Source organism: Cygnus olor, chromosome 3 (assembly GCF_009769625.2).
Source record: "Cygnus olor isolate bCygOlo1 chromosome 3, bCygOlo1.pri.v2, whole genome shotgun sequence".
Taxonomy (NCBI): Eukaryota; Metazoa; Chordata; class Aves; order Anseriformes; family Anatidae; genus Cygnus; species Cygnus olor.
Window position 1 is genome coordinate 38,987,424 of NC_049171.1, and position 27,992 is coordinate 39,015,415.

A 27,992-nucleotide genomic window follows, 5' to 3' on the forward strand; every position below is an offset into this window, starting at 1 on the left:
GGGGAAGAAAAAAAAATGCATCTGGTCATCAGGATTTCATTATGATAGTCAGCAAGGCCATAGACAATCACTTGGGCTTTTGTGGACAGCAGCATGGCGCACACAGGCCACACAGCATACTGGCAGCAAGGCCAAGGCTTCCCAAAATCGCCACACTTTCTGTGTTTGGGCTGTACGGATGCTTAGCCCACATATTTGGCATTCTGTGCTGTGGGCTGCAACAAGGAAAGCATCCATGGTGGGTGTTGCTGTAGGTTCACAGCTGTGCATTGCCTTTGTCCCAAAGGAGCAGGAAATTCACACCGTGGTGAAGAGGCCAGGACATGGGCTGTGGAGTCGGCGATATGCTGCTGGCGAGATCTGGAGCCACCACAACCCGGTCAGCTGCATCGGTTGGGGACTCCAAATGCTCGAAGGCCAGAAATCCCACAGAAATGACAAGGGGGGAACAAACTGCAAGCAGACACTGTTGGTAATAGAAGATGAAATATACAATATTGCTTAATATGTGTTACATTTGCGATGTACTGTTCTGGGGCTGCACTTGGAAGATACAAAATATATGTGCAAAGATAGCATGAGAGAATGCACCAATTCATGATGAGGAGTAAGGAGGACTAAAAGAATGCCCAATTTGCAAGACATCTAGATAACTGGGGCCTCTTGGACCCCGAGAACTGGATCAAACCAACTTTGCGGTTTGGACTGAGACCAAGGGCTCAGAGAGCATGCGTAAGAAGAAAAGGTTAAAAAGTTCAACTCTGATGAAGACATCTTACTTCACCCCGACGACCACCCGGACGACCACCAGAGAGTAATACGCAAGCGCAGAAGGACTGATAAGATAATTAGCATACAAAGCAGAGCTAGGCGGAGTTAGGAAATGAATATACATAGATATGTTGTGAAACTTAATGCATATGTAATATTTTAGGAGATAAAAGAGAACTGAGTGAACAAATCGGACGAAGTTAGATTTGGGCAGGCATGCCCGTAACTTCTGGCGCCTAATAAAGCACCTTCATATAATCACTGTGTAGATTATGTGTCTTCATGAATGCTAACAACAGGACTTCCATCTACTTGATGAAATGACTCCCTCCCTTCCACTCCATACAAGAGAGACTTGGAAGGAGGCCATCAGAGGGCCACCAAGGTGATCAAGGGACCGGAGCTCCCCTCCTATGCAGAGAAGCTGAGTGAGTTGGGACTGCTCAGCCTGGAGAAGAGCAGGGATCTTCTCAATGTACATAAATGCCTGAAGGGAGGGTGTAAAGAGAGCAGAGCCAGGTTCATCTCGGTGGTGCCTGGTGCCAGGACAAGAGGCAATGGGCACAAGCTGAAACATGGGAGGTTCTGTCTGAGCACTGGGAAGCACTTCTGTGCTGTGTGGTCACTGAACACCGGCACAGGCTGCCCAGAGAGGTGGTGGAGTCTCCTCCGTGGAGATGTTCAGGAGCCACCTGGACATGGTCCTGGGCAGCCTGCTCTGGGTGTCCATGTGGGAACGGGGCAGATGGCCAACCTCAGCCATTCTGGGACTGTGAAATAAAGGAAATGTCTGAGAGACAAATATGATGATGAGAGACAAAAAGTCTGAGGGACAGCAGCAAAGCTCCAGGCACGCCTCGGACGCCCGTAATGGCCGGCGGCCCCCGACCCCCAAAGAGAACTACATTTCCCAGCGCCCCCTGCGGCACGGCAGAGCCCATAAAAGGCGGGGCAGCGGCGGGCGGCGCAGTGTCTGCTCGGCAGGTGCGCGCGGCGTGACCGTTAGGAGCCGTTAGGAGCCGTTGGCAGCCGTTAGGAGCCGTCGGAGCCCGATGAGGCCGCAGGAGGCGTTGCTGGAGGAGCTGAAGCAGCGGGCGTGCGAGGGCGTGGAGCTGAACGCGGCGCGGCTGGGCGCCCTGAGCCGCAGCATCTGGAGCCGGCCGGAGCTGGCCTACGAGGAGCACCACGCTCACGACGCCCTCACCCGCTTCTTCGCCAGCGGGGAGCTGCCGGGCGCCGCCTGGGCCGTGCGGCCCCGCTACAAGCTGGGCACGGCCTTCCGCGCCGAGTGGGGCACCGCCGGGCCGCGGGGGCCCCGCGCCCCGCTCCGCCTCGCCTTCCTCTGCGAGTACGACGCGCTGCCCGGCATCGGGCACGCCTGCGGGCACAACCTCATCGCCGAGGTGGGGGCTGCCGCCGCGCTGGGGCTCAAGGCCGCTCTGGAGAGCCTGCCGCAGCCTGCTCCCGTCGCCGTGCAGGTGAGAGCCCTCCCGAGGGCCGAGGCTTCGTGCCCGGGCTGTGCCGCCCCTGACTCAATGTGTTTCTGCTGCAGATCGCCGTGCTGGGGACGCCTGCGGAGGAGCAAGGAGGTGGCAAAATTGACCTGATAAACGCCGGGGCGTTTGATGACCTGGATGTGGTGTTTATGGCGCACCCGTCGCAGGAAAATGCTGCGTATCTGCCTGATGTAGCTGAGCACGAGTGAGTGAGCGGGTTCACGTGGAAAGGGCTGTCCGGTTGTTGTCTTTGGTTCCTCTCCCCGAACAGGGTTGCTGCTTGGAAGAGGCTGAACTTAGGCAGGGGACCTCGCAGGTGCCCTCCAGACAAGGTATTTGCAGTCAGCTGAGGAGCCGTGACCCTGTTCTGGACACTGAGCAGTGCAAAGTGCAGTGTTCAGCATGACATTCAGATAGTTGGCTGCTCAGAGATAATCTTGTGTACCCCCAATCTGTTTTCTCTTCGATATTTCTGGGCATTTCTTATACATGCATGTGATAATCAGGACATCTCATTGATTGTAGTTTCTTGCTTTCCTGGATATCAGGGCATGTAGTTCTCTGTATGTTTTATTTTAGTCAGTTGTGGAAGTGCTTGTTTTTTATCCCACTTTTAGAAACAGCTAACCAGCTAAGCCTGACTGCTCTTCAGGTCCTTATTAATTGTCAGCCTAAATTTAATTATGGCCATTCTGTAGCTATTAACTCTAACATCAGCTTTGTCTTTGCCCAAATTATTTCTTGGCATTGCTTTATGTGTATCCCCAGTGTATGTGTAGGCAGCAGCCATACCCTCACTCCACTTTTTTTGTCAGATAGCTCTATGGGGACATTGCCTTGCCATCTTTTCATTAGCTCTAGTGTTTATTCTGTGCTCGTTCTTCATTTGTATTCAGGGAGACTTGTCTTGAAGTGCTCCTTGCTGGATGTTCCTAACTAGAATTGTTCACAATTCTGCCAGGGGAATTATGTTAGACCTTACTGAGCTAATGCTGGAACCACAGTGTCTCGTTTCCTGGAAATCTTAAATGTATCTTAGAAGGATTTGACTTTCAGCAGACTAGTGCTTTATTTCATAGACTTATTTCATTCACTTTCCTCTTAAGTCATTTTCAAGCAAGCAACTTGCAAAGAAATGCTTAGGCTGGAACTGCATGATTTCTAAAGTGTTTTTGAATTTAATTCTGTTCTTGCTATGTTGATCTGCAGGGTCATGCTGTTCTTTCGGTATTTTAAACCTCTTCTGTTTTCATAGGGTCCCAGCAGTAGTCCTACCAGCAGTTTTTGTTAGTACACTTTATTCCACAGTTACTAGTGATGCTCGATCCCAAGGACTGAACCTGCAGGGACTCCGCTAGTAACTTCCCTCCAGCACAAAGGAGTTTGTGTTGTGTTTTTTACAAGTATTGCATTGGGTTCTGTAATGAAATGTATGACCTTCCAGATGCCTACATGCTTGATTTTATTGGTCATTTTAATTTTGCCAGTGTTCTTCCTGGTGAATAATTTACCTCAGTTACTGCTTAGTTTTATGGTAAAAATTGACAGGGTTGGCAAGAACTAGTCTTCCTTCCATAGTTAGCCCTCTCTTATTTGCCTTCATTGTTCATATAAAGAATCTTAGCTACTTATTGCAGTGTCCTTTTGAGATTTTGCTTGGCTTTTGGTTGCTGTCTCTTAACACTATAATCGTCAAACTACAGTTTTCATGGATACATTTGTCTTTCTGTTCATTTTATCTCTTGTAATGGCCTTTTTTGATTTATACAGTAAGATTTAGGGATCTCCCTTCAGAGGTGATAGTCTACTGCTGGATACAAGTTGTAGACAGCCTTTAAACCTTGAATATGGAGGAGGCATGGAATTGAAGCACTGAGTGAAAGAGCTTGCTACCTCCAAAAGCTTGAAATACTCAGCTTATGCCATAATTTTTATAATAATGAGATTCCAGAGGTACAAAGACTGATATCATGCATTGCATTTGGTCTTTCGGTTGTTCCCAAGGAATTTAAGGAATACTGATCACTGCATTATTAGTTTTACTGTATCTGCAAACTCAGAATTTGGCATCTTGTGCCTGAACCCAAATTTACATATTGGGATAACTGTTGTGCATATGTGCCATAATTTGCCAATTCTTAGTCAGTTACTCTTCACCTAATCAGCCTACTTTTTTGTTGGTCAGACAGGATCCGTGTTGTTCTGCTGATGTTCATGAATTTGTTCAGGGTTGTATTATTCACCAAAATGTGTTTTTATTCTGAACATGACACTTAAGTAGCAACAGAGGCTACAAGAAAATGAATGTTGAAAGAACAATTTTTGTTAAGCAGCCCATGTTTCTTGTGGACAAAAATGATTGCAACATGACTTTCTGCTTTGTCTCCTCTCCATTTTTTTGGAGAACAGCCAGGGATCTGTCCTGCTTTCTTCGCAAGTTGATTTGAGGGACCACAGTCTAATGCTTGGGTTGTTAATGGACAAGTTTTCTTGATTACATATATGATGATTGTAATTAAAACTCAACAGAGCAGGGTGTAAGATTCCCGTGGAGGACAAGGGAGGAAGGAAAGGGACACCGCAAAACCTTGATTTGGATTGCAGACAGTAATCTGTGAGGGAGAGTTTTTCTCCTGCAAGTGTGGACTCCATTGTGTCCCTCTTCGCTCTCCAGTATTTCAGTACAGCTACGGACTTACAGCTGTGGCACGGCCCGGGACATGAGGGGTCAGTTCGGGATAAGCGGCTAAGTTGGTGTCTGTGGGAGGCGGGGCAGTCCAGCTGGGCTCTGCCTGGCTGGGTGAGAGCCAAGCGGTGTGTCTTGGAGGAGACTGAAGTCCTGAGGATGGAGTGTTGTATGTACAGGACTTGGTTTTGAGATCAAACCCGTTAAGTTAAAATCGCTAGGATTGATTAAAAACTAGTATTTGCGCTTGATAAATGGTAATACTTTATATAGATGTAAGTATTTAGTAGTTGCCTCTTGTAATGAGTTTGCATGTAATTCAAAACACCAAATAAATTACTTTGTAAGCCTAAGAAGTGACACTCATAAGAATTCATGCTTGGCTTCATCTTACTGGATATGTGTAGGTACAGTATTTTGAGTTTTACAACTTCTGCACTAGATTTCTCTCTTTGCACGCATTTATTTCTACCAGCATTTCTTGAGGTGAGCAGGGAAAGAACATCTTTGAGGTAGCATGGTAATGTATATTTTATATGCTAGGTTGTACTTTTACTACACTTAAAACTTTTTTATTTAGACATGGGTTATATATGATCTTACTGATGTGCTTTTGCTGTCTTATGCAGCACGCATCTAAAAGTTTGGCAAGAATTAGGACAATCAACTCCTAATTTTGAATTGGAGAAAAGTTTATTATCCTCTGAGAAGAATATTAGTAGCTTTGTCTCAGAATAGGCAGGCAGATATGGAAAAGTGGAGACATTTAATTAGTATCTGAAGCCTTCAATCCACGGGAAAGGCTGTACATTATGGGAACTCTTTCGCCCATTGGTTCTTTGTCGTCTCATTCCACTGGTTTTCTAGAAATATTTCAGGACCATCCTGCACTCAAATACAGCTTAGCTTTGCAACAGTGTAGTGCTAGGTAAATTGTTTGGTGTTCTGCTGCACATAAGTTAAGTAAGATTGTGTGAACAAAAGGAACTTTGTATTTTAGAGGGTTTTTAAGTAAATGAATAGCAAGTAAGCAATGCCTTTTATTTCCTAGCGTGACTGTGAAATACTATGGAAAAGCTTCTCATGCTGCTGCTTATCCTTGGGAAGGAGTTAATGCATTAGATGCTGCTGTTCTTGCATACAACAATCTGTCTGTTTTAAGACAGCAAATGAAACCAACCTGGAGAGTTCATGGTGAGACCTTCATTAAATCTGACGTCCAGCACGTAAGACTTTAGGCTGTTCAAATACTAACTCACGAAATTCCACAATTTAAAATACTGCATTATTGCATTAAATTACTAGTGTCACCTCAAATATTATGAAATTGCACTATTTAATTTAAGTAGTTTGTCTGTAATTTTTACAATCACGTTGGTGTCAGAATTAACTGCTGGAAATGGACATATGGGTCAGATTCAAAAGCAGACACTGGTATGTAAGTAGATACTAGACAAATCTTAAGTCTTTGCACCTGATGTTGCTGTTCAGAACGAAACAGCGAAGTTTTTCTTACAGGGCTTTGAATTCCTTAAAGCCAATGTGTGTCTTTTTGCACAGGCGTAAGATTAAATGCTTCTAAAAAATGATTACTTTCTGCACCATTTTTCTAGTAGGCATTCCATTAATTAAAAGTAATTTATGTTGACATTTATGTAAAGGTATAGTGGTCCTGTGACTGAAATTTATTTGCTGAAGTGCTAAAAAAAAAAAAGCAGTGGCAGGAGTCTATAGTTGTGAATAGTGGGTCAGTCAGATGTGCACTGGATTCTATTATTTAATACCTAGTAGAGCTTCAGGTACAAATGTGTGTTCCTTCTGTAGTAAGATACGTTAACCATTAAGCTTAACTTACCTTGAATACCTTGCATTTCTTTTTGCATGGTGAGAAAGTTGCAGAAGTTTGGGTGGAAGCTGCCCATTAGCTGTAGACACAGATTTCCCTTGCTGCACCCAACACAGCTTTTTCAAAGTTGTTAAATTAAGAAATTATTAAAGTAAGAAATACGGCCATTTCTAAAAAAATTTGAGAATGTAGAGCTGTTTATTTGGAAATTTCTCTATGAACTACGACACTTCCAGGAGTCCTGAGCTAATGACCATTGTGTCTTGGTTGCTTGTGCCATGTAATACTTGTGCATATTTCTCTCCAGGATATCGAAATGGAATCTGGAAGCCCAAATCCTTCTCACTGTAGATGAATATATCCTTGCAGTTCTGCTGTGCAGCTTGCCCAGATGAACTTCCTACAGAGGGCACAGCCTTAGCTCTCTGTCCTATTGCTCTGTGGGAGACAAGGCATACAATTACAGGCTTGGGTATATGAAACTCATGTTGCAGGTTTAAGATTGGAGTTGAAGGTGTCCAAGTCTATCGGATTTGAGCCTAAAATGGTAGATTCTTCTTAGTTTCTAAAGGCCACATGGGTAATATAGGCAAAAACTATCTAAACAAACCTTGTAGGGGTAGCACTTCCTGAACTACAGTGAAACTTAAATCGCTGTGTTGATAGAACTGCTGCCATAAACTTGATTTTCAAACTGGAAATATTTAAAATGCTTCTGGGAAGATACAAGCAACGAGAATGGTGTTTAATTTTAGGAACGCTTTACTTACAGCAGTGTTGGAGGTCTTGTGTTGCAGGCTTCAGTAACATCACTAGTTGTCTTAAGTGATCCTAAAAATCTTAGTCTTAGCCCACTAACAAGCACTGAAATAGTTTCCATTATTTCACGTCTAGAATCTCTGAGCAGTGGTTAATGTAATTGAACAATGTTCTTGTGAGTTTGTCTAATATTTGATAGGTTTATCTTTTCTCCACTTCCAACTAAATGTTGCCCCTTGAAAACAGGAATTGAGATTTTTTTTCCTTTCAAGCAGCATTAAACAGGTTGCAAAAAAGAAGTTCCAACTAGGAGCAGGATTCCATCTGTAAGACAGCCTACTTCTTAAGATCTCTCCATTCAGTATTGCATATCCATATTTAAGAGACTGCATGCTGTTAGACTCGGTCCGGTTCTGTTCACAAGTGCATTGAAGACGGGGAAGCTGTTTGCTCATTAAGCAACTTGTTTTGAGCAAATGTGTTGTGTCACGTAGTTTCGTGTGATGGCTTATTTGTTGCCTTGCTGGTTCCCTTTTTTGTGATGTCTGTCCATCTCACCTGAGCTGTTCCTTTTAGGGACCAGTACTGACTGGTGTTTGATTCAGTGCTTTGTTTACTTTGTATTCAAGACAAGAAAGCTCTACTTGAAGGGGTGGGAGTTCCTAGTCTTTATAGACTTTCTGTACCAAAGGTAAAGATTTATTGCCCATTTGCCTTCTGATAGTGCTGTCTTTTCAGGCTTCAGTGACACACATCAGAATTACCCATCAGTAGTTTTGTGCTGCAGTATTTCCATTTAAAGCAGATAAGATAGTTTCTCAGGTTCTAGAGAAAGTTATATTTGACATATATAAATTGAGGGTAGGAGACCTAGGAACAAAGGCAGCCTTTTGAAAGTAACTAGCTGTTACTGCATTAAAATCTAATGTGATACTGAGGTCTGCAACTTATTATTGTTGAAATAGCTAAATGCTATGGTATTTTATGATAACGCCTCTGATGCCATAATTGAAAACTATGTAGTTGTCGTGTTTCCTTGAGGGAGCACTTCACCCTCGAATAAAATTGTACATATAGTATACGCTGCAATATTCCAAAGAATTGGTATGAGGAATCTAATGTACTTTGTCCCCTGGAGTAGACACATTACTCCAGTATTGCAGACAAATGTAGCTTATTAAAATTGCTGTCCAAGCTGGCAAAAGAAGTTGGAAATAGCCTAGACGTGGAAGCCTTTAAAAGATGGAATCCAAGGTAGCCTTTATAACAACTTTCTTTTTGTCGATGACAGCCAGATTGCTTTACAACTGTGATGCATCAGATTCCAGGGGATTAATTATAAATGCTAGTTTGGTTTGTCTTTAGGCTCGTAACAGATGTCTAACCAACGAATAGGATGAAATCACACTGGAAAGCATGTACGCATCCCACTTAATCCGATGTGGTGATGAAATTTTGTCCATGCGCTGTATTTTTGGCATTTTGTATTTCATGCTTAGCTGATGTTTTGGTTTTGTCTGTATTTAGTTCAACTAAGAGTTTCATGACAGGGATGAAGATCAAGCAGTTGGGTTTGACACTGTTAACATGGCTTTTCTCTTTCTGCAGGCATAATAAAAAATGGTGGTGTGAAACCTAACATTATTCCTTCTTACACTGAGCTGGAGTTTTACTTGCGTGCCCCATCGATGAAAGATCTTTCTGTTCTGACAGAGAAGGTTGAGAACTGTTTCAAAGCTGCAGCACTGGCCACAGGATGCAGAGTAAGTATGTATTCATGGTCCTGTGTTTCTATGACACTGGAGATAAGATATTCCTTGTTCAGGCCCAGCATTTTTCTGCATGGTGTTTGGCTGAAAAAAATGTAAACTTCTGTGATACTGTTTGCTATTCAGTTGATTGGTGTCTTGAAAGAAAGCTTTGGCTTATAAATAAGATGCCGCAGAATCATCTAGGCTGAGAGAGACCACCAGAGGACATCTGGTCTTAACTCCCTTTTCAGAGCCCAGCCAGTTGGACCACATTGCTCAGGGCCATGTGGAGTTGTGACCATCTCCAACATGATATTCCACAAGTTCACTAGGCAGCCTGTTAGTGTTCTGCTCAGCTCGTGGTGAACAGGATTTTCCTGGTATTTGTACTGTGATGACTGAGCACTTGAATGGGTTTCTCAGAGATTGTGGGGTCTCTGTATTGGAGATAAAAAGTAGTATTCTGGACGTGGTCCTGGGCAACCAGCTCTAGGCTGCCCTTCTTCAGTGGGGGGGTTGGACAAGATGACCTCCAGAGGGACCCTCCAGCCTTAACTGTACTGTGATTCTGTTCTTTCCATAAAAATTTCCTCTGTTGCATCTCATTGTATCACTGGGCATCTATAAAAAAAAGTCTGGTTCTGCCTCCTCTGTACTTTCCCCATCTGGTAGCCGTAGACAGCAGTAAGATCTCCCCTTGACCACCTTTTCTGAAAGCTCAACAAACCCAACTCTTTCAGCCTTTCCTTGTCTGTCATGGTGTCCAACACCCTAGCCATCTTGGTGGCCATCCCCTAGACTTGCTGCAGTCTTGAGACAAGGAGCACAAAACCGAGCAGAGTATACCAGATGTGATCTTACAGGAGTCAGAGAAGGGAAGAATTTTTTTCCTCACCCTGCTGGTTGGTGTTACTAATACAGCTCAGTTTGCGTTCGGTCCCGTTACCTCACAGGAACGCTACTGAACCCTGTTCAACCTACTGTGTTTCCTAGCCAGTTGGCTCCCGGCCAGTACTGCTGCATGGGATGCTTTTCTCCTAGATGTGTAGGGCATTGTACTGCAGTTTGTTGAAGTTCTTGAGGTTTCTGTCAGCCTGTTTTTATTTTTTTGGCCTGTTGACATCCTTCTGAATAGTATATAGTTAAACCTTCAACTTACCTGTTGCCTCTACCCTCCAGCTTTTCACCTGCTCCCCACTGGCTTGGTATAGTTGGCAGACTTGCTGAGTGCACTGTTACTTGTTGTCTGTAACAGTAATAAAAACACTAAAACAGTAATGACACCAATATTTACTGCAAGAAACCTGTAATAATTTGGATTTTTGTGCCACTGCTCATAACCCTTTAAATCTCAATGTGTTCCATGTCTACCATGCCAGACATAGTCATGAAAAGCTAAGCGTGGTTATGCCGCATCTTCTTTTCAGTAAATCTGTGCTGGATGTTACAAGTGCCTCGTGGTTCTTGTGCCTGGGTATTGGACGTAGGGAGGATTTGCTTTGTGATCTCTCCAGGAACTTGAGGACAGGATGGTCTTACCAGTCAGTAATTTCCAAGATCCTCCTGGCCCTTCAATATAAATGTCACTTTTAACCCTTTCAGTCATCTGGAACATCCCTCTACTTCAGTGACATTTTGGAAATGATAGCTCCTTGATTGCAGTGCTGCCCCCTTCTCACTGAGCACCCTTGGATGCACCCACCTGGTCCCATGGACTGCTTCGTAAACAAAAGGGCTGTGATTATTGGAACTGATCTAAATATAAAAACAGTAAAACAGAATTTGGTGGATGACTAAATTGCTTTTGACCTAACTTAATAGTACCTGCAGTGGAAATCATTAGAAGCTATTGCAGGTCATTTTTGTTTGCTGTTTGTGGAGATGCAGTCCATGAAGTCTTTGCTTCTGGAACTTGGCTGTCTAGTGCAAGCTTGACAGAAACCAAGCTGTTTTCATCAAGGCTAATGTTTGGCTGAATGTTACATTGCTGAAAGGAACTTTGCACTTACGTCCATTTTGATACGGGCCTGAAATAGGGACATGTGCTTAACTTTTCCAGTCCTTGTTTACATTAAACAGGCTTAGGTTGGAGAAAAATGTCTAATCAGCTGTTCCTTTTGACTAGGTGGAAATAAAAGGTGGTGAGAATGATTACTATAATGTGCTTCCAAATAAGAGCCTGGAGAAGGTTTACAAGGAGAATGGAAAGAAGCTTGGAATAGAGTTTATATCAGAAGACTCTATTTTGAATGGTTTGTCAGGTAACTCAATCTGTTTTTTTGTTGTGACTTAAGGTTAGATTGATCAACTTCCAAGTGTATGAAATGATGGGTTAGAGTTAGGTTAAACAAAACAGGTCAGAAGAAAAGGACAAATTAAAAAAACTAAAGCAGTGTAAGAGGATCATACCTCCGGCCTGTGTTTGTGTGCTCTAGAAGCTCAGAAGTAGCCCCAGCACATGAGAAGCAGTAATCATGTTCTGATATGTTTTGAAAATATTTGAAATGAGAAACACTAAGACTTGGAATGAATTGAGGCTTGTCATACAGAATCCTGCTTTATGTTATGAGTGCAGGTAAGATTGAGTTTTTAGAAACCTTGTTTAATAATATTGTCCAAGCTTACATATAAACAAATTTACTACATCTAACTAAAATTTTTGATTTTTTGAAGAGATTAAGTGGAAGTGTAAGTATCTCAGTAACTAATCAAAACCTCTTTCCATTAACAGATAATTCTATGCTTCTAATTTTAGCTCACAAATTGAGCACATTGGTTTTCAAAAGGTTGTGATTCAAGTAGGTGCTCACTTCTGGGTCTTGACCGTGCTTCAAACTATTTCATTTTCTTGGTTTCTCAGACCTATAGTAATAGGAGGGTGAGTTCTTGAATGCCTAGGTGGGTTTCTCATTACCCTTTACAGTTGTTTTTTCCTTCCTTGAATCTTCTTACAGGAGCTCTTTTAAGTATCAGCAGCATTTGTAAGACTTTTATAGCTTTTACTACTGTTCATAACTGTATATATAAACATTTATAGGCTACTCATGTTAAATGTCTTTCTCGTTGGTTAGAAGGAAACGGTGATGCTCAGTAAAAATAGTTGTTCTTATTAGTTTGATTGTGTTATTAATATTTTCTATATTAAATGCACATCATCTTTGGGCAGTTGAAATCTCGGTGTTTGGAGACAGTTCCCCAAAGTTTTTGGAGGGGGGCCACAACATATCTAGTGTTATTTTGGTTGTTTTTCCTGTATTTGCTACTTCCCTTCCAAATTAGGATAATATTTTCTCCAATTATTTTTGTGTGTTTAAAATCAGATTATAATTAAAAGCAGTTTTTTCTTCCTTCAGTGTGGTACAATTAAGCTTTACTACTTTGCTCATTTAACCTAAGAACGGGGCTAATGTGAGGGACCTTATTTAGAACATCTAGTGAAATTTTCTGGAGCTCTTTCGGTTGCTTCCCTCAAAGCATTGTACTAAGGGTTCAGGAGATCCTGAATATGAATACTGGGGATCCTTTCAGTGAACTTGGCATAAACACCTACTTTTAATAGTGCTTTCCTAGGTAAGTTACATGATAGATTAAATATTAAACATTAACTTGCTTAAACTGAAACTCCTTGTATGTCTGTCCTGTCCTGAAATTGCCTGTCAAATGTCAAAATATGCTTGAGAAATTAAATTTTTATTGCATGCTGCTGTGGGCCTTTACTGACTTTTTTTCCACAGCTTCTCCTGTGAATTCTTGTGGTGGGGGGGTCAGGAGTAATAAAGTGCAGTCTCCAGAGACAGAAGTGGAATTTCATGTGCTGCAACCCTGTTTGGGGGAGGGTTGAGTGTTTTGTCTCGTATTTTTCAAGACCTCTATTTCTGTTTAGTTTTCATATGGTTTTCAATGTTTTCTTTTAGGATATCAGTTTCTTCTGTTGAAAGGGAAGGAAGATAGCTCAGTTGCTTCTCCATGTCTGTACAGCAGAAAAGTCGTTAACAGATGAGCATACTCGCTGCCACCTCTACATGGGTATTAGTATCGGTCTGCTTACAGGTATCGCTCTAGGCAGCTAAGCATTGTGAAGAATTCCTTTAGTCTATCAAATCACACTGCCTCGTGTGTGCCTTGTGGCACGCTCCACTTGTTTTGCACGCAACCAGAATGATGTGACAGAATGAGGTAGCTTTGAGAAGGTGCCACGAGCTGTTCCTCTTGCTGGTAGATAGCTCTGCTTCAGGGTATTGATGACCTCCCAAAGCAGATGGCCTAGCCTTAGTTGAGGCACCCACACTTACGATAACTTTGATATTTTTAGTGTTCAGAGGTTTTGCTGGTGTCCTGTGGACAGGTTTGACATAGTTGATAAGGAGCCAGTACGTTTTGAAAATATACTTTAGAAGTCTGGGGCTGAATATAAAGGCTTCCTGGAATCAGATGCATTTTCACCTCCTCTCATGGTTGTGGTAATAACTGGCTTCCATTACGTGCTCAGTGACTTGAATAGGCTTCAGCATCTGCTTCAGGATATTTTTTGAGAGGCTGGAGTCCCCAATACCTTTCTGTTCAAGATAGTGCGTGAGTCTGTATATCGTATTGATACCTGTGCTATTATTCATGCTTCCAGATGGAAATCTGATCTGTAGATCTCTAGCAAGTATACAGTTCTGGATGTTTGTATGGAAACTATTGGGACATGCTGATAGGTTGTTACTAAGGGATTAACATTTTTCTGACAGGAAGAATTGACTGTCACAATTTTATTAAAAACCGTCTGAATTTTGACTTGGCAAACTCTCATCTTTTAAACCATCAATGTCTGGTTTAAATAACTTACATTCAGCAAAAATAATTTAGAACCGGTAAAAGGTTGGAGATGGACACAGTTGCAGGTGAATTAGATGATCAAGAACTGGGATGCACTGGAAACTTAAAATGCTTCATTTGCTGGGTGAGAGCAGGAAAAAAAGCCAGCTTAGTTTTTACAGCATTGTGTGTATTAGGGCAAGTCAGCAACTCTTGGTTTAGCCTGGAGTAGGCAGAACTCGTAGACTTCTGATTCGTCTTACCAGATTGACCAAAGAGTGTATGAATAGTACAGACTCCTGAAAATTTACTTCTTGCTGTTCCAGGAGTTGAATTCTCTTCAAATCCATACTGAATTTACGGGAAAATCTATTTCGGAAAAGCATTTCTGCTTCCATTTGTGTGCAGGCAGAAAATAGTAAGCTAGTATTATCCTTTTTGATCACAGAATGTAGTCTCTGTGGACTCGCTTTGAATAACCATATGTTTCCATGTAAAGTCTGTACTCTGCAACCAATTAATTGCTAAGTCTTAAGGCATAAGTGATATTTTTTCTATCGTTTTACAAGGATGTCATGGTATGGATACTACCTGATATGTTGCAAATAATTTTAAATCTTTGGAAGAGTCCTTTCATATGCTATCTCTAAAGAAAAAAACATTCTGATTGACCTGAAAAAAGTTAATTGTGATCTGTTAGTTGGTCATCCCTTTTTACCCCCATATGAAACAAGGTTGTGTTATGCTTTCTGTGGTACCTGAATTTCACAGTAACCGGTGTGTCGATTTCTCCAACTTCTAAACATCTTCTTAACAGTAGGGGAGAACTTGACTTTAAATACTGAGTGGATTACCTGTTTGGCTTTAAAGTAACACAAAAACACTCAGGACATCGTTGTGGACTCTTGGGTGACTTACTATAAGGGATCTATCACTTCTGGATGGCATCTTTAAGTGCAGTACTTTTGGATAGTTACTGTCTCACTGATAGTGCTTGTCAGGTATGAAAGAATAATTAAAATCTGCAGTGTTGCTGTCAAGATTTCTCTACATCTACAAAACACTCGTGTCTTGTTTGGAGTTTAGATCTGATATTGTTTTTTCAAGAGTGCTTGTGCTGTCAATGTTTCCATAACTGAGAACAATCAAAAAAACACCAGAAAACAGTTGTCCTCAGTCTGTTTTTGTTTAAAGATTGTTTGTCCTTCAGAGTCCCTACCTCATGTGGAACATTTGCATACTGGTGAAAGCGGTAGCTGCTGGGCCTGGTTCTAGGGGCTCTACCAGGGTGTGAAATAGCTGGACTGCGCCAAACTCCAAGGCTTGGAGCTTTCATCTTTTCTGAATTACACCTTACTATCAGGAGGTGCTTGATGAAAATTTAACAGTAAATGGAACAGGGACATGTCGATACCATTTCCTTGCAGTCCAGTGACAGATTATTGTTCAGAAGCACGCTGGAGAGCAGCATCTGAAGATGGCTAGTTAGGAAAAACTTGGCTCTATGATGGGGAATTTTTGTATGGATAATGAAAAATCAGAAATGCTTACATTTTAGTATTTGGGACAAAGGATATTTTGTTAAAATTATGGGATGGAAATTATGTCAATGATACATTTTCCTACAGCATTTATAACTCTTCAGCACATTCACTGAGAATTTTCATGCTGCTTTTAGGTTCCACGGACTTTGGAAATGTTACCTTTGTAGTTCCTGGGCTTCATCCTTACTTTTATATTGGCTCTGATGCATTGAATCACACTGAGCAGTACACAGAAGCTGCAGGTAAGTAGAAGTGGGAAATAGAGGTTCACATTTAGGACCTGTAGGTGTTGTGGGGTCTGGCTGCTGACTCTTCACTGTGGTGTATTTAGAAACTAGATATTTTGAATTGCCCAAGATTAAAGCTTTCCCATGCTACTGTGGTGTTCAGAGCTACTGTACAGTAAATGTGTAAAAGTGTAAGTAGTAGATAAAAAAAGTGGCTGCATATAAACAGCTATCTAGAAGTGCAGTAGCTTTCCTTGAGCATTGCGAGATCTGAGCTGAATGTGGACCCTGAAACAGTTGACTTAGCTTTTCTCTGCAGCTTTGCAACTGACAATTTCTGTAACTTCTATTTTTGTATTTAAGATTAAATGTATATGGGAAAGATGATCCACTCCTTATACTAAAAGTCAGACTTCTCTTCAGTATACTGTCTACTCTAAAGAAATTAGAAGTGTTAGCCCTGGCAGCATATTTTTGAAGAGTCTCTAAACATGAGTCAAAAGATAGCAGCAATTTTTACTCCTAAAGCACAGTGCTCTGCAAATAAAGATAGCATTTTAAAACTGTTTTCTAAAAAGAGAAGTGTGAACATTTGCTTTCCTGTTTTCCATTTTGTTTACCTCAGTAATAGAAAGTTAAGCACCTGCATGTGAAAAATTGTTTTGAGGCATCAGAAGATAGTCACACTTAGTGCAGCTAGATTTTTGAGAATCTGTTCTTGTAATTGAAACTCCAGGATCTTATTTTATAAAATATGCTTTATGTGGTGCTCTAGTAGTTTGCATCTAATATTAGTAATGTGGCCTGAAATTTCTCTTGCTTTTTTTCCATAGGGTCACAGAATGCTCAGTTCTATGCTTTGCGCACAGCAAAAGCTTTGGCAATGACAGCACTCGATGTCATTTTCAAGCCAGATCTTTTAGAACAAGTCAGGGAAGACTTTAGACAAGTGAAGCTAAAAGAAGAGGGGCAACTAAATCCAGCAGAACCTGGCAAAGAGTCTGGTGTTGACACAGGAGCATGTGCATCACGCTAAGCTTCATTAAACATCTCAAGAAGGGTGACTTAATGGAGACACTATTTGAATCCCAGGAGGGGTTGGGTAGGGAAACAATGTTGATTTTCTCCTGTGCTTTAGGGACTTTAGGAGAATCAAATAGTATCACCGCTTTCAAAAACGTGCACTTCCATGTAGCTGTAATGTTTGCTGTACTCAGTATTGTGATAAATTTCAGAGAGATCTCAAATATGTTGTCTTTTAGTTGCAGTGTTGAATAAATGATGGATCCCTGTAAGTGATTTTAGATCCCTCTTTGGGATTCCTGAATGGGTTTTTAGATCCCTATAAGTGATTTTCTCTGCAATGGTAATATTCCTTATACATAAATATGGCATTTACTTGGAAGCTTCTAAAATAAGTATTATTCAATCCGATCACAGGCTGATTCTGACCTATGAAGCATTTCTGTCTGGCCTTTTCTTGGGGCAAGACAGACTTTTAAAGCCTGCGCTGGTTTCAGTGGAGGGAAGGGTATATGTTTGGAAGCATGCCTGTTTTTGATGATAGTGGCTTCTACTGATGGAAGAGAACTGTTTGTATAGAAACAGGATCTGTAAAGATTGACTGTCCCGAAAAGCATTGACCACCTTCCTGATAAATTTCGGGAGGTATTGTGGAGGGGTCATCCAAAAAAAAAAAAAAACAGTAAGCAACTAAATGTAAGCAACTAAACACTAGCTTAAATGTGTTGAAGTTCTAGTCTAGGGCGTAAGGTGTTGCACTAGCTTGACTGATCTAAAGAAAGTATATAAATGTAGCTAAACCATTGGAAGTGCTTTTCTTAAAAAGATGCAAGTGTGGTACCATGGTACTAATTAAGGTAACCTTAACTTGCTGTGTGCAAGCTCTGAGGAGCTTGCACTGAGGATTGCTTGAGCAGTGACTGGTTTCTCAAAACTGTTTGTTCCTGTATCCTAAGGAACAGATCTGTTCAGTCTTTCCAGTTGTCCTTTCTGTGTGGTGTGTGGTTAGCTTGTTTAATCCTTTTACTTCCCAGAGAAATTAAAACAGCAAGTCTTAGATAGGTGGTGGTCCCTGTATGAAGACAGGTTAGGAATTTTTTTAGTTGGCTCATTAAAGGATCATATGAATAAATAGAGAAACTGATTTTTGATCTGATACAAACTACTGGGAATAATGGGCAGGCTGAATGAAAAGCAGCTTACTGGCTAACATTTTCCTAAACATAGGTGTTATAGTAAGCTTTTGAAAAAAAAGGCAAACTATACCCCAAGAAGTCAACATACCCAAAATAATTTCAGAAACGTTTGTAACAGCACAGATCCTCTAAATGGTAAACTTTAGAAGTCTAATCAGAATTTATACTTTATTAATTACTAAACTCTGTTTCTAATTTCAAAAGAGACAGGTCCTTTAGTTAAACTGTTCATTCCCTCCGCATTTCTGTTTCTGTGTTACTTTTCTATTTTTGAGTTGGAATGGTTGGGATCCCAGTGACAGGAATATGTGCGGCACTGTTGTGCAAGCTGATGTGCAGTACTGCCTGCTCACTTCTCTGTCCAGACAGCTGTTGGTTGCATCATGTCCAAGATCATTAAACATCTCTGTAATAAAAGCACATCCTAACTTTGTTGCAATCGTTGATGAAATTAAAACTGTTTGATGTACTGATTAAAATGAATTTATACCAATAAAACAATGTAGTTGTGACTATTTGTCTTGTCCTGTGATTAATACTGGGGTACTGCATTAGTTCATTTGAATACCATGTTTAATTTTTTCTAGTTTGGTATAATTTTGTAAGAGCAAGAAATTTTTTTGAGCTTTCCATTTCCATTTTGGTCAGTCAGTAAATGGCTTTTTTTTTTTGGAGGGGTATAATGCTGCTCTTCAAATACGATGATAGTCTTTATAATCTTTGGGCTGTTTCCACTTTTTAAACTTAATGAAATTCCTAGATTCATGTGAAACTTGTTTGGGATGGCTCTCCAGATGATCCCAGGCTGTACCTGGTCCAGCCTCCAGGTTGAAGTGGGAGGTGATACTCGGTGCTAGATCAGGTTAGCTTGGCTTCATCTGCTGAATCCTGAGGCCTGTGGGCCTCTGCAGTGCACTACTGGCCTTGCTCATGCCTCAGGAGGGTTCGCAGCACTGGGTAGAAAAGGGAAAGGTTGTAGGAAAGGTTGGGAACTGTAGAATACTGTACTTTTGCACACAGGCAAGAAAAGCATTTCTGCTATAGGTTTGTACTGTTTGGCATTTAGCGGTTGGTGCAGCAGAAGTATTGCAAATCCGATAAAACAGGTTCAGAGGAGGCAGTGTTCTTTCAAGAATCAGATATAGTAAATCCTCCAAATCGAAGGCATGTACCTGTGTGGCTGTCTAGATTTTATTCTAAATTTTTACTAACAAGTAGTTCTGTAAGTTACTTTTTTATACGGGTGCCATAAATAATGACAGACCCATTTGGATGTGTTGTTATTTTCTGAATACAAGCGTGCTATTACACATGCCTCAGCAGCAAGCAGTGCTCATGTAAACCAAGGCTTTAGGTTTAAGAGAGAAGGTGGTGGGAGGCAAAGTTCCCTTCAAAATTACTTTTGCTGAGGAATATATGGCTCAGAAATAACAGGTCAGTACAGGTGAAGTACCCCAAGCAACTTCTGAAGCCCATGAAGGCACTTTCACCTTTCTTTTACTCATAACAAAATTAAAGCAGCAGCGGTAGAGACAGCTGTAGACTTTAAGGTTTGTTTTTTTTTTTGTGGAAATATTTTTGCAAACCACCAGTTCTTTCTCTACACTGAAATGTTGACCGCATTTGCTTAGAAATGTTATATATACACTCATCCTGAGGTTTGTATGCATACCTCGGATTCCCAAGTATTTGCAAAGATTTCCTTAAGCTGGCTTTTAATATCAAAAACTCATTTTCTGTAGACGTGTGATAGTGTATATAAACAAAATAGCTTCTGTAAAACATAATAAACAAATGCTTGCTGAGGAAATGTTCACAGTGGATGATATTATTAGCTTTGTAATCATTATGGCTTCAAAAGGAAAAACAATGAAAGGGTTTTTGTGAGTTGCTTGTTATCCAGAAGAATTCATAAAACTTGGAACACTGGATTTGTGACATCCAGACATCCTTCAAACCAAATTTAGGATTAAATAATCTTTAAAAAGAAGTAAATTTATATGATATCCTGTCTTTCCGTAATGGTTAATATTTCCTGGTCCTGAAAGCAGCAGCCTTCCACAAAGCCTTTGTCTGCCAGCCTGTCTGGTTCTTTGCTGCCAGCACCCATATTTCGTTGCTTTTATTAGTGGGGTTTCCTCACCTCCGTTTGCCAGCCTGGCAAGATTGCAGTGTGCCACTGTGGCATAACTACTGTGCAAGGTATCAGTGCTTTTATGAAAGGAGCAAAACACGCTTCCCTCTTCTTACCCAAACTCTGTGCTAGTATATATGGTTTATATATACTTTCAGTTCTTGGAGAATGAAATATGCTTCACTACCTGCAATTTGTCGGCTTTCACGGATTCGTTTCAGCCTCTGAACAGCCCTCATCCCTTGAGCATCTGATGTCCCACTGTGGAACAAGCCGTGCGGGTGGGCACAGCGGTGCTTTTCCTTTCTCATTGCTGCTCCTTCAGTGCTCCATCAAATCCCATGTTGCCATATGAGCAAGCACAGGAGAGGGGAGTCCCAGGGGATTCTACTTGACCCTTGGGGCTTGCGGGGAGCTTGGTTCTGGTTTGTACTGGAAGAATCACTCAGGCATGGAATGTAGAAAACCAAAATGTATTTGACTATTATGAGAGTATCCTATTACTGGGAAAGAAAAGAAAAAATTGAATTTTCTTCATGCCTCCTCCTCATTCTTCTACCTGTTTCTGACTGAAGTTTCCTTCTTGTTGCTTCACCCTCTCAGCACTTATCAACATCTTTAAAGACTATTAAAGGCTTCTATCTCCAAAGCTTTTAATCTGGACATGCTCCCAGGCAGAATTGGTGTCTAAGCAGGATTCACACAGCCCAACCAATACGCTTCAACTTCTAGAGGCAGCAGCAGCCCAGACTGGGCATTGGGTTAACCTCTGAGAAATCGGTCTTAATTATATCGCGGAGTATCACCCTAAGCAAAAAGAGAGAGGACTGTAACATCCAAAAAGTCTTGTGGAGGAAAGCTTTATGTCATCTACTCTGTGATTTTGAGTTTGCATGCAGGCTTCTTACTGTGAAATCCCAGTGTCTTGGGATTTAAGGACATTTGGTATTTGACTGCATCAGATCCTGAGCAAACAGGTCTTACATGCGTGTATAAACTCCCGGAGATCATTCTTTTGAAGGGAAAAACCACACAATGCTGTACAAATGTGAAGTTTTATTGTGAATTTTAGCAGTTCTAGAAATAAACCGAAAACCAAACCACTCTGATTTATTGCAGAAATGAAAAGGAGCAGAGTGTTTACGATCGGATACAAACCCACACACACTGGAAGGTTAAAAGTCCAAAAACTGTATATGTGGTTATGTTTAATGATTACAGTCATTAATAGTAAACACTGGCTGTATATGGCATATCCTGTTCTTATAGAATACATCTATATACACATTTATATAAGACTGAAAAGGCACTAGAGTTTCCAAAATAACACACGAGTAAATTAACAGTGTAAATCCAGACATGAAGGTTGGGGAATCTGTTCAGGAAGACATGTCAGGAGGGAAATCTTCAAAATCCCATGGGAAGTTAGAAGCCAATCTCCCCCTGAAAGCCAGGGAATTTGAAATCCCAGCTCCCACGTGTATGTCCAAAACCTTCATTAATATACCAGTCAGATGTTGGTTAATGATCCTATAAAGAAACGTAAAGTACTGCAGCAAACTACACAGCATTATGTTCCTTGTGAAGCTAGACAGCTTACTATAAAATCTGGCACTCCTGTTCATGCTATTCTTAGGACTGTGGAGACAAATGGGTTCTTACAACACCGAGGATCTAAATACATTCCTGTGCAAGCAGTCCCCAAGAAATCTTGGCGCTATTTGTGGGCTAAGTTGCCATCAGAATAAAGGAGGGTGGCCACTGCTGATGCTTTTGCCATGGTGATCTTTCTACTTTCATCTGATTAAATTGTTTATGGTTTTAAATATATATATAAAAAAAAAAAGTATTTTTAATTATCTCTCGAAAAATCTCACTGGAGAATAAGAAGGAAACTTGGCAAAAAGAAGCTAAGATGGTATCTATATGTGAAGAAAAAGCTGTATAGGAATCAGTAGTAAAGCTATCTTGTGGTTGGTTTTGTCTTTTAATTATTGTAATTTTTGTGATTTCATTGGAGTGTAGGCTGTAAGTATACCATAGGTACTTTTTGCATTTCTTGATTTTTAGCAGTTGTAAGAAATGCTGTTTTTTTTTTACAAAAAAAAAATAATATTTAAATATGAAATTAAAGCAATAATCAGCAGCGTTCAAACAGCTGCAATGTCAGTGTCACAAGTATAATGCCTATAGTAGCAGATCGGTTAGTCCAGGGCAAATTTTGTGTAAGAAGATTCACTTTCCTTTTGGAGACACTACTGCTTTCGTTTTATTCTCAGAGCAGCTACATGCATGAAAGACAACAGCATCTGCTGTGTAAGGGATAACGTTGTTGCTGTAGAACATGTTCCTGCAGAATTTCGTAACCTTTGTGCAAAGCATGCATGTGTTTGAAGTCCTGTTACCCCTACAGCTGCAGTTAGCTGTGCAGATGTAGGTGGATAACACATAGCAGCAGACCAACAGAAAGACCAATTTTTCTGTGAGATACCTTCAAAACTCCTACTATTTTAAAGGCCCCTGATTATATTCAACCAATTCTTGTTTTTTCTTAAGTAATTTCCTGAAATGTTTTACTGCTTCTGCATTACAGATTTTGCCTTTTCCACCCAGAGTATTTATGCTGGCTGGCTGCTCTGCAGGAACTGTGATGTCAAGCAGGGACTTAAGTCAGTGCTGAGTGCCCCCAGCTCCAGCCTTGTCTTCTTGCTCCTGCCCTGGAAGGTACTGAGCCTCCTCCAAGGGCATGGAGGGCTGGGAGGTGCAGGGAGAAGGATCCAGCATGAAAGCAGAGTCAGGTAGATGGACTTGGGTCAGGTGTCTCATGGTGGAGACCCCTTTTCACTTCGTTCCAAAGCTTTCAGCACGGTAACGTTACTACTACTAACATGGCTATGTTAGTAACTCAGACATAAAGTCCTTACACCGGCTTTTGTGACTGGCTGAGCACCTTTCTATTGTGCTTTTACTAAAAACGAACAGACTAGGCTTTTCCTGGAAGTGAGTGCACTCGCCGACATCTTTAGCAGGGACGAGACTTCACAGGCTTCAACGCTGTCTCAGCACTCGGGCTGTACAGAGCTCTCCTGTACCAACCTGTAGCACCTGGACTATCTCAGAGAGAAGTGGCTTCTCCTACAGTAGTTTCATTCTTTTTGTAGACACCCAGTTGTCTTCGCTGGACCACTTTGTAGAGAAATCTTTTTCCTCTCCCAGGAAACTCAAGAGCAAAACTCCCACTGACCTGAATAAGCAGATCCATGGAGAGGTCCTGTGGAGGATTTGGTTGGCATCACAGAAAGTCCAACTTTTGTTCAGACTGAGAGATTCCTTAGGAAATGTACATTGCAAGTTATGTCTTAAAAGGTTAATCAAAACCGCTTGAAAATGGTTCTTTGTTTTAAATACAATCAAGACAGCACGAGTCTACTGCTTGGCTCCGTCAGCGCAGTACTGCTAGCACGACATGCATTAAGCAGTGAAAGCAAGCTTTGGCCATTAATAGCCTTGCCAAAGTGTTTCCCAGTACTGGACATTTCGTGTTTGCAATAGCTGTTTCTGACCTCATCCTGCAAACATGCAACCATTTGCATATTCTTTGTATTCATCGGCATTGAATGTTGTAAGTCTGTTGAGTTCAGAGATGTGTGCATGTGCTCAAGTACTAAAAGAATTGGGATTTCAGGGGCACACAATGGAAGTTGCACCATATATAAGCAGCTGGCAATTACTGTCACTTCTTAAAATAGTTTACAGTGGCCTGTGAGGCACAAGAAGGAACATAGCACAGCTTCAAATAAGTATAAAGTTTTAGATTGTATCTCCTATATTTATTTGAAATGTGAAACTTGCACAGTTATTTATGCCACAGATGAGTTGCATCTAATAAAAAAATGAAATCCTGAAAAAATCAATCTTCCTTCAAATTAAAACAATCTCTATTTTCTTTCTGTTAGCCTATGAGACAGTACCCTCATATACCGTCGCAATACACCGTGACTGTGGAAGTTACAGATGTTTATGAAAAAATCGACCAGTATATCAAATTAAATAGAATGTATGCACCAGGGAATATTATCCTGGAGTACTTGTCAATGGCATGAGTGTCAATCCGCATGCTGACGTATCTCTGGTTTTTCCTCCTGCCCGAGCCCCTCTCGGACCCCAGCGCCAGCTGCACCATCATCCTGTCTTGCTTGTCGCCGTTCTCGGACACGTAGTGCCCCAGCTCGCTCACGTCGCCGTCGTTGTAGCTGCCGTCCATCATCATGGGCCGGGGCTGAGGTAGGCTGCACGTACAGGGAAGCTGCGGACACAGGTAAGAGCAGAATGTTTCTGAGTTATGTCCCAATATTCACATCCCATTTCTCCTTACAAAGCGAGACATGCCTGGGGAATTGAGGCTGCTGGGACACAAAAAGGAGAATGAGACAGTGGAGCTGGGCAGCAGCTTTTTCCTTTTTTTTATTTTTATTTTTGTAATGTCGTGCCTGCCAGACACAACGCAGTCACAGAGAGAGCAGGGCTGTCCGTGAAAATGTTCCTTTGTCCTAAGCACATGTATCAGGGTGTAAATAAAGGTTGGATCTGTATTTTGAAGCAGAGAAGAGGGTGGAGGGAACTTTCAATGAGGAACTTATCAGGCTTCTCCCATTTGAAGAGAGGAGCTTAGATTGAATTTTGGGTGGTTGTAATTTAAGGCAGAAGGAGGAAATTTGGACCATTGTGTGTAAGTCTAGACTCTGCTTGGAGATAGATGTGGGAAATCTGCAGTGTTATCTGAAACCCAAAACACAGTATGTGTCTGATGCTATTCACAAGTTTGGATCTTCAACACACAAAAAATATGTAAAGGGACAAACCTAAAACCTCTCCCATTCATACAGCCGGGGGAGGGCTACATGTTGAGGCACATAATGCCCTCAGGTCCTGAAGAAGGAGCACTGAACCTGGATGTCAGGTGTCTGTAGCAAATCTCTATAACCAGGAATGCTTCACTGCTGCGGTCTCCTTGCATGCACTGCATTCTCCCAAGGCAGCTGAGAGCAACGCACTGTAGTTGCCAATTTTTTACATTTCCAAACATTTGCCACACTTTTTCTCAGTGGCATAATGCTGCATCAGAAATAGAAAAACTCACCTTGTCCCGGAGTTTCCTCTCCTTCCGCTCTTGCACAGTGGTCAGGTAATTCACTGCTGCGTATTCCAGCACTGAGAGGAAGACGAACACAAAACTGACCCACAGGTAAATGTCCACTGCTTTGATGTAGGAAACACGGGGCATGGAGGCGTTCACCCCCGTGATGATCGTGGACATGGTCAGCACAGTGGTGATCCCTGGGAACACAGCAGCAGAGAGAGCCCTTAAGGCACGATCAAACTCGAGTTTTCATCACAAATACAGCTGCCGTTACAATTTCCTGACATCTTAATTGACCTCGCAGTATTTTTTGTCACATTTGTGTGATGAGTTTCCCTGCCTGAGGAGGGTCCAGAAGGCCCATTTTTACTGGGGTTTTCTTTTATTTTCTGTAAGAACAGCTCTAATTCTGGTTTCCCTCCACACCACCAGCCTCCCTTCCCATGGCCAGGCAGCAGTGCTTTGAGCCTGCAGCGGCTGCACCCCGTCATCATGTGCAGTCCCTGGGGGAGTACAAGTATTACAGCATCTATTCAGCCCCTCCACAGCCCCTCCACAAGCTGCTGCTATTTTCAACAGGTTCGCCAGGCCTGGGTTTTCCATCTGCTCACAGGAAGTCACCAGCCACCTCCTGGTGTGCGCCTTTCCTGGAGCAAAAGCAGGGACTGAATATATATAAGTATAAAGGAGTACCCAGGTGCTCAGAAGTTCTGCTAAAGGCAGTGCCCACATCTCAAAAAGCCACAGCCCAAACCTTTAACTTCCTTTTCAATGATGTCTCAAGGCAATGGATGCTGTTTCTTGTGGCCCATTGCTGTCTCTGTTATGTCAGTTTCCTTTCCACTGAGGAACATAATTTTAACAATAAATAAAGCCCTGAGAGGTGTTGCCTGGAACAAATGGAAGCTAGCTTTGATTCCAAGTCTGCAGATATACTAATTGCACTTTGCTAAAGGCAAAGCATCCTCTTTAGAAGAGTTATGTCTGTAACATAGTTCTGCTCCCATGGCGACTCTTCTGGCATATGGCTTCATCTGTCTGAAGGATGCTTCAGAAGGGAATGCTGTACCCCTCACACTGCACTGCAATCTTATTTAACAAGAAGAATGCAGCTTGGTTGTCTAATGTTACCTCCACCCTCTCTCCTCCAGAAAAACTCAATAAACTGAATTTTTTCAGGGCTGCTAATAGCAATTTTCACCTCCTCGCTCACTGAAGTCTCTGAAGGAAACTGGCACTTTGGCTCTCTCTGTCCCACGTATCTGCTAACAGCAATAAAAGCAGAGCATGACGTTTGCTCCCTGATTTGCACCAGGTGCAGCTGACGCTTGTGAGAGCAGGGAAAGCAATTCTCTTGGCACTGCAGGGCAAACAGAGAGAGGCACCCAGGCCAGGGGGGAATGTGTGACATAGCAGATGTCTGTGCCACTAGGCAATGCAGGGGCATGCATAGCACAGGTGATTTTGTCTTGATGGCCAAGGCCACAACTGCATGTAACTGCCTCTTAGGTGTGCTGAGTCCAAGATTGTTTTTACCTAAAGGGACTCTGGCAGGAACTGCTCGGCGATCAATCCAGAAGGACACCCAGGACAGCATAACCATGAGAGTGGCAGGGAAGTAGGTCTGGAGCAAGAAGAAGAAGATGTGCCGGCGCAAGGTGAAGTTGATGTAGAGGCGATTGTACCATCCTGTAGGACAGGGAGAAGGAAACACAGAAGTCGCACCGACATCAAACTACTTTCAGATAACGTGATGTATCAGGGGAACAGTGCCACGTTTGCTTTTAGGAAAACAATTAATAACCACAGATCGTTGCAGTTTACAGAACAGACTCCTCAGTGAACCAACTATCATAGTCAAAGTATCTCAACAGGATCATAACTTCAGAGAATATTATATAACCTGTACACTCTGGGACTTGAATTCACATTAAGGCCTGGTACGATCTTGGAGAGGTATTGCCTTTCTAGACTACCTCGCCATAAAGATGTATGTCTGTGTCAGGGATACCTGGCATCTTGTAGGAGACACGTTGGCATGGAAGAGAGGTGGGTCTGGTGGGACCCAGGGGGACCTCCCGATGGACAATTCTCCACAGCCAAGGCCAAGAGTCTTCACCCCTTCCCCGTCGCCTGCTCTCTGCCAAGCACTCTGGTACCCACCTGTGCTGCTGTAAAAGGCGAGCTTTGTGGTGGTGTGAAACTCCTGGATCAGGAACTGGGACAGAGATATCCTCTCATCTGTTTTTAGGGAATCATTCCCATTCTTCCAGTAGAGCATGAGGTCATCTTCGGTGTAGGCATCTGAGGGAGCAGAGCAAACCTCAGCGCAGTGCACTGAACCAGCCACTATTGCACCTACAGCCCAGGTGTAATAAAAACTGTTTTAAAACAGAATTAAGATTATAATTCCATATTGGAAGCTTAAGAAGGAGAAGAAAAACCTCCTGAAAAGCTGGAAGTTTATAATGTCTCTGTATGAAATACAGAGGACAAAGGAGCCACCTGTGGGTAAAAATCGGGTTTATATCACATAGACATAAGAAACGTATAGGGAAGGTGATTAATACCACTGCCCCGTCATGGTTTCTACACCACAGATGAACAGATGGTGCACAG

General features: G+C 42.0%; 2 protein-coding genes across 5 annotated transcripts in view; one reads left to right on the forward strand and one right to left on the reverse strand.

Moving 5' to 3' along the window:
* Positions 1–985: 985 nt before the first annotated feature.
* PM20D2 (peptidase M20 domain containing 2) lies at positions 986–18,613 on the forward strand. 3 transcript variants are annotated; one of them, XR_005818382.1, is made up of 8 exons: positions 1,725–2,249; positions 2,324–2,472; positions 6,005–6,147; positions 9,167–9,321; positions 11,435–11,570; positions 13,224–13,359; positions 15,788–15,895; positions 16,714–16,733. XR_005818382.1 is itself a non-coding variant. In XM_040552486.1 (7 exons), the coding sequence occupies exons 1-7, from the start codon at positions 1,824–1,826 to the stop codon at positions 16,914–16,916; spliced, it is 1,320 nt and encodes a 439-aa protein (XP_040408420.1). In that variant the 5' UTR covers positions 986–1,823; the 3' UTR covers positions 16,917–18,613. The 3 variants fall into 3 exon arrangements, 2 of the variants coding, with proteins under 2 accessions (XP_040408420.1, XP_040408421.1); XM_040552486.1 differs by lacking the exon at positions 13,224–13,359 and having other exon boundaries at positions 986–2,249; positions 16,714–18,613; XM_040552487.1 differs by lacking the exon at positions 16,714–16,733 and having other exon boundaries at positions 13,224–15,890.
* Positions 18,614–21,289: 2,676 nt separating this feature from the next.
* LOC121068070 (gamma-aminobutyric acid receptor subunit rho-1) overlaps positions 21,290–27,992 on the reverse strand; it is a 29,967-nt gene continuing 23,264 nt past the window's right edge. For both annotated transcript variants that reach the window (XM_040553103.1, XM_040553102.1), the window contains exons 7-10: positions 27,537–27,677; positions 26,910–27,062; positions 25,374–25,570; positions 21,290–24,539 (exon numbers count right to left, since the gene is read on the reverse strand). In XM_040553103.1, coding sequence (XP_040409037.1) covers positions 24,252–24,539; positions 25,374–25,570; positions 26,910–27,062; positions 27,537–27,677 — 779 coding nt within the window. In that variant the 3' untranslated portion in view covers positions 21,290–24,251. The remainder of the gene's footprint in view (positions 24,540–25,373; positions 25,571–26,909; positions 27,063–27,536; positions 27,678–27,992) is intronic.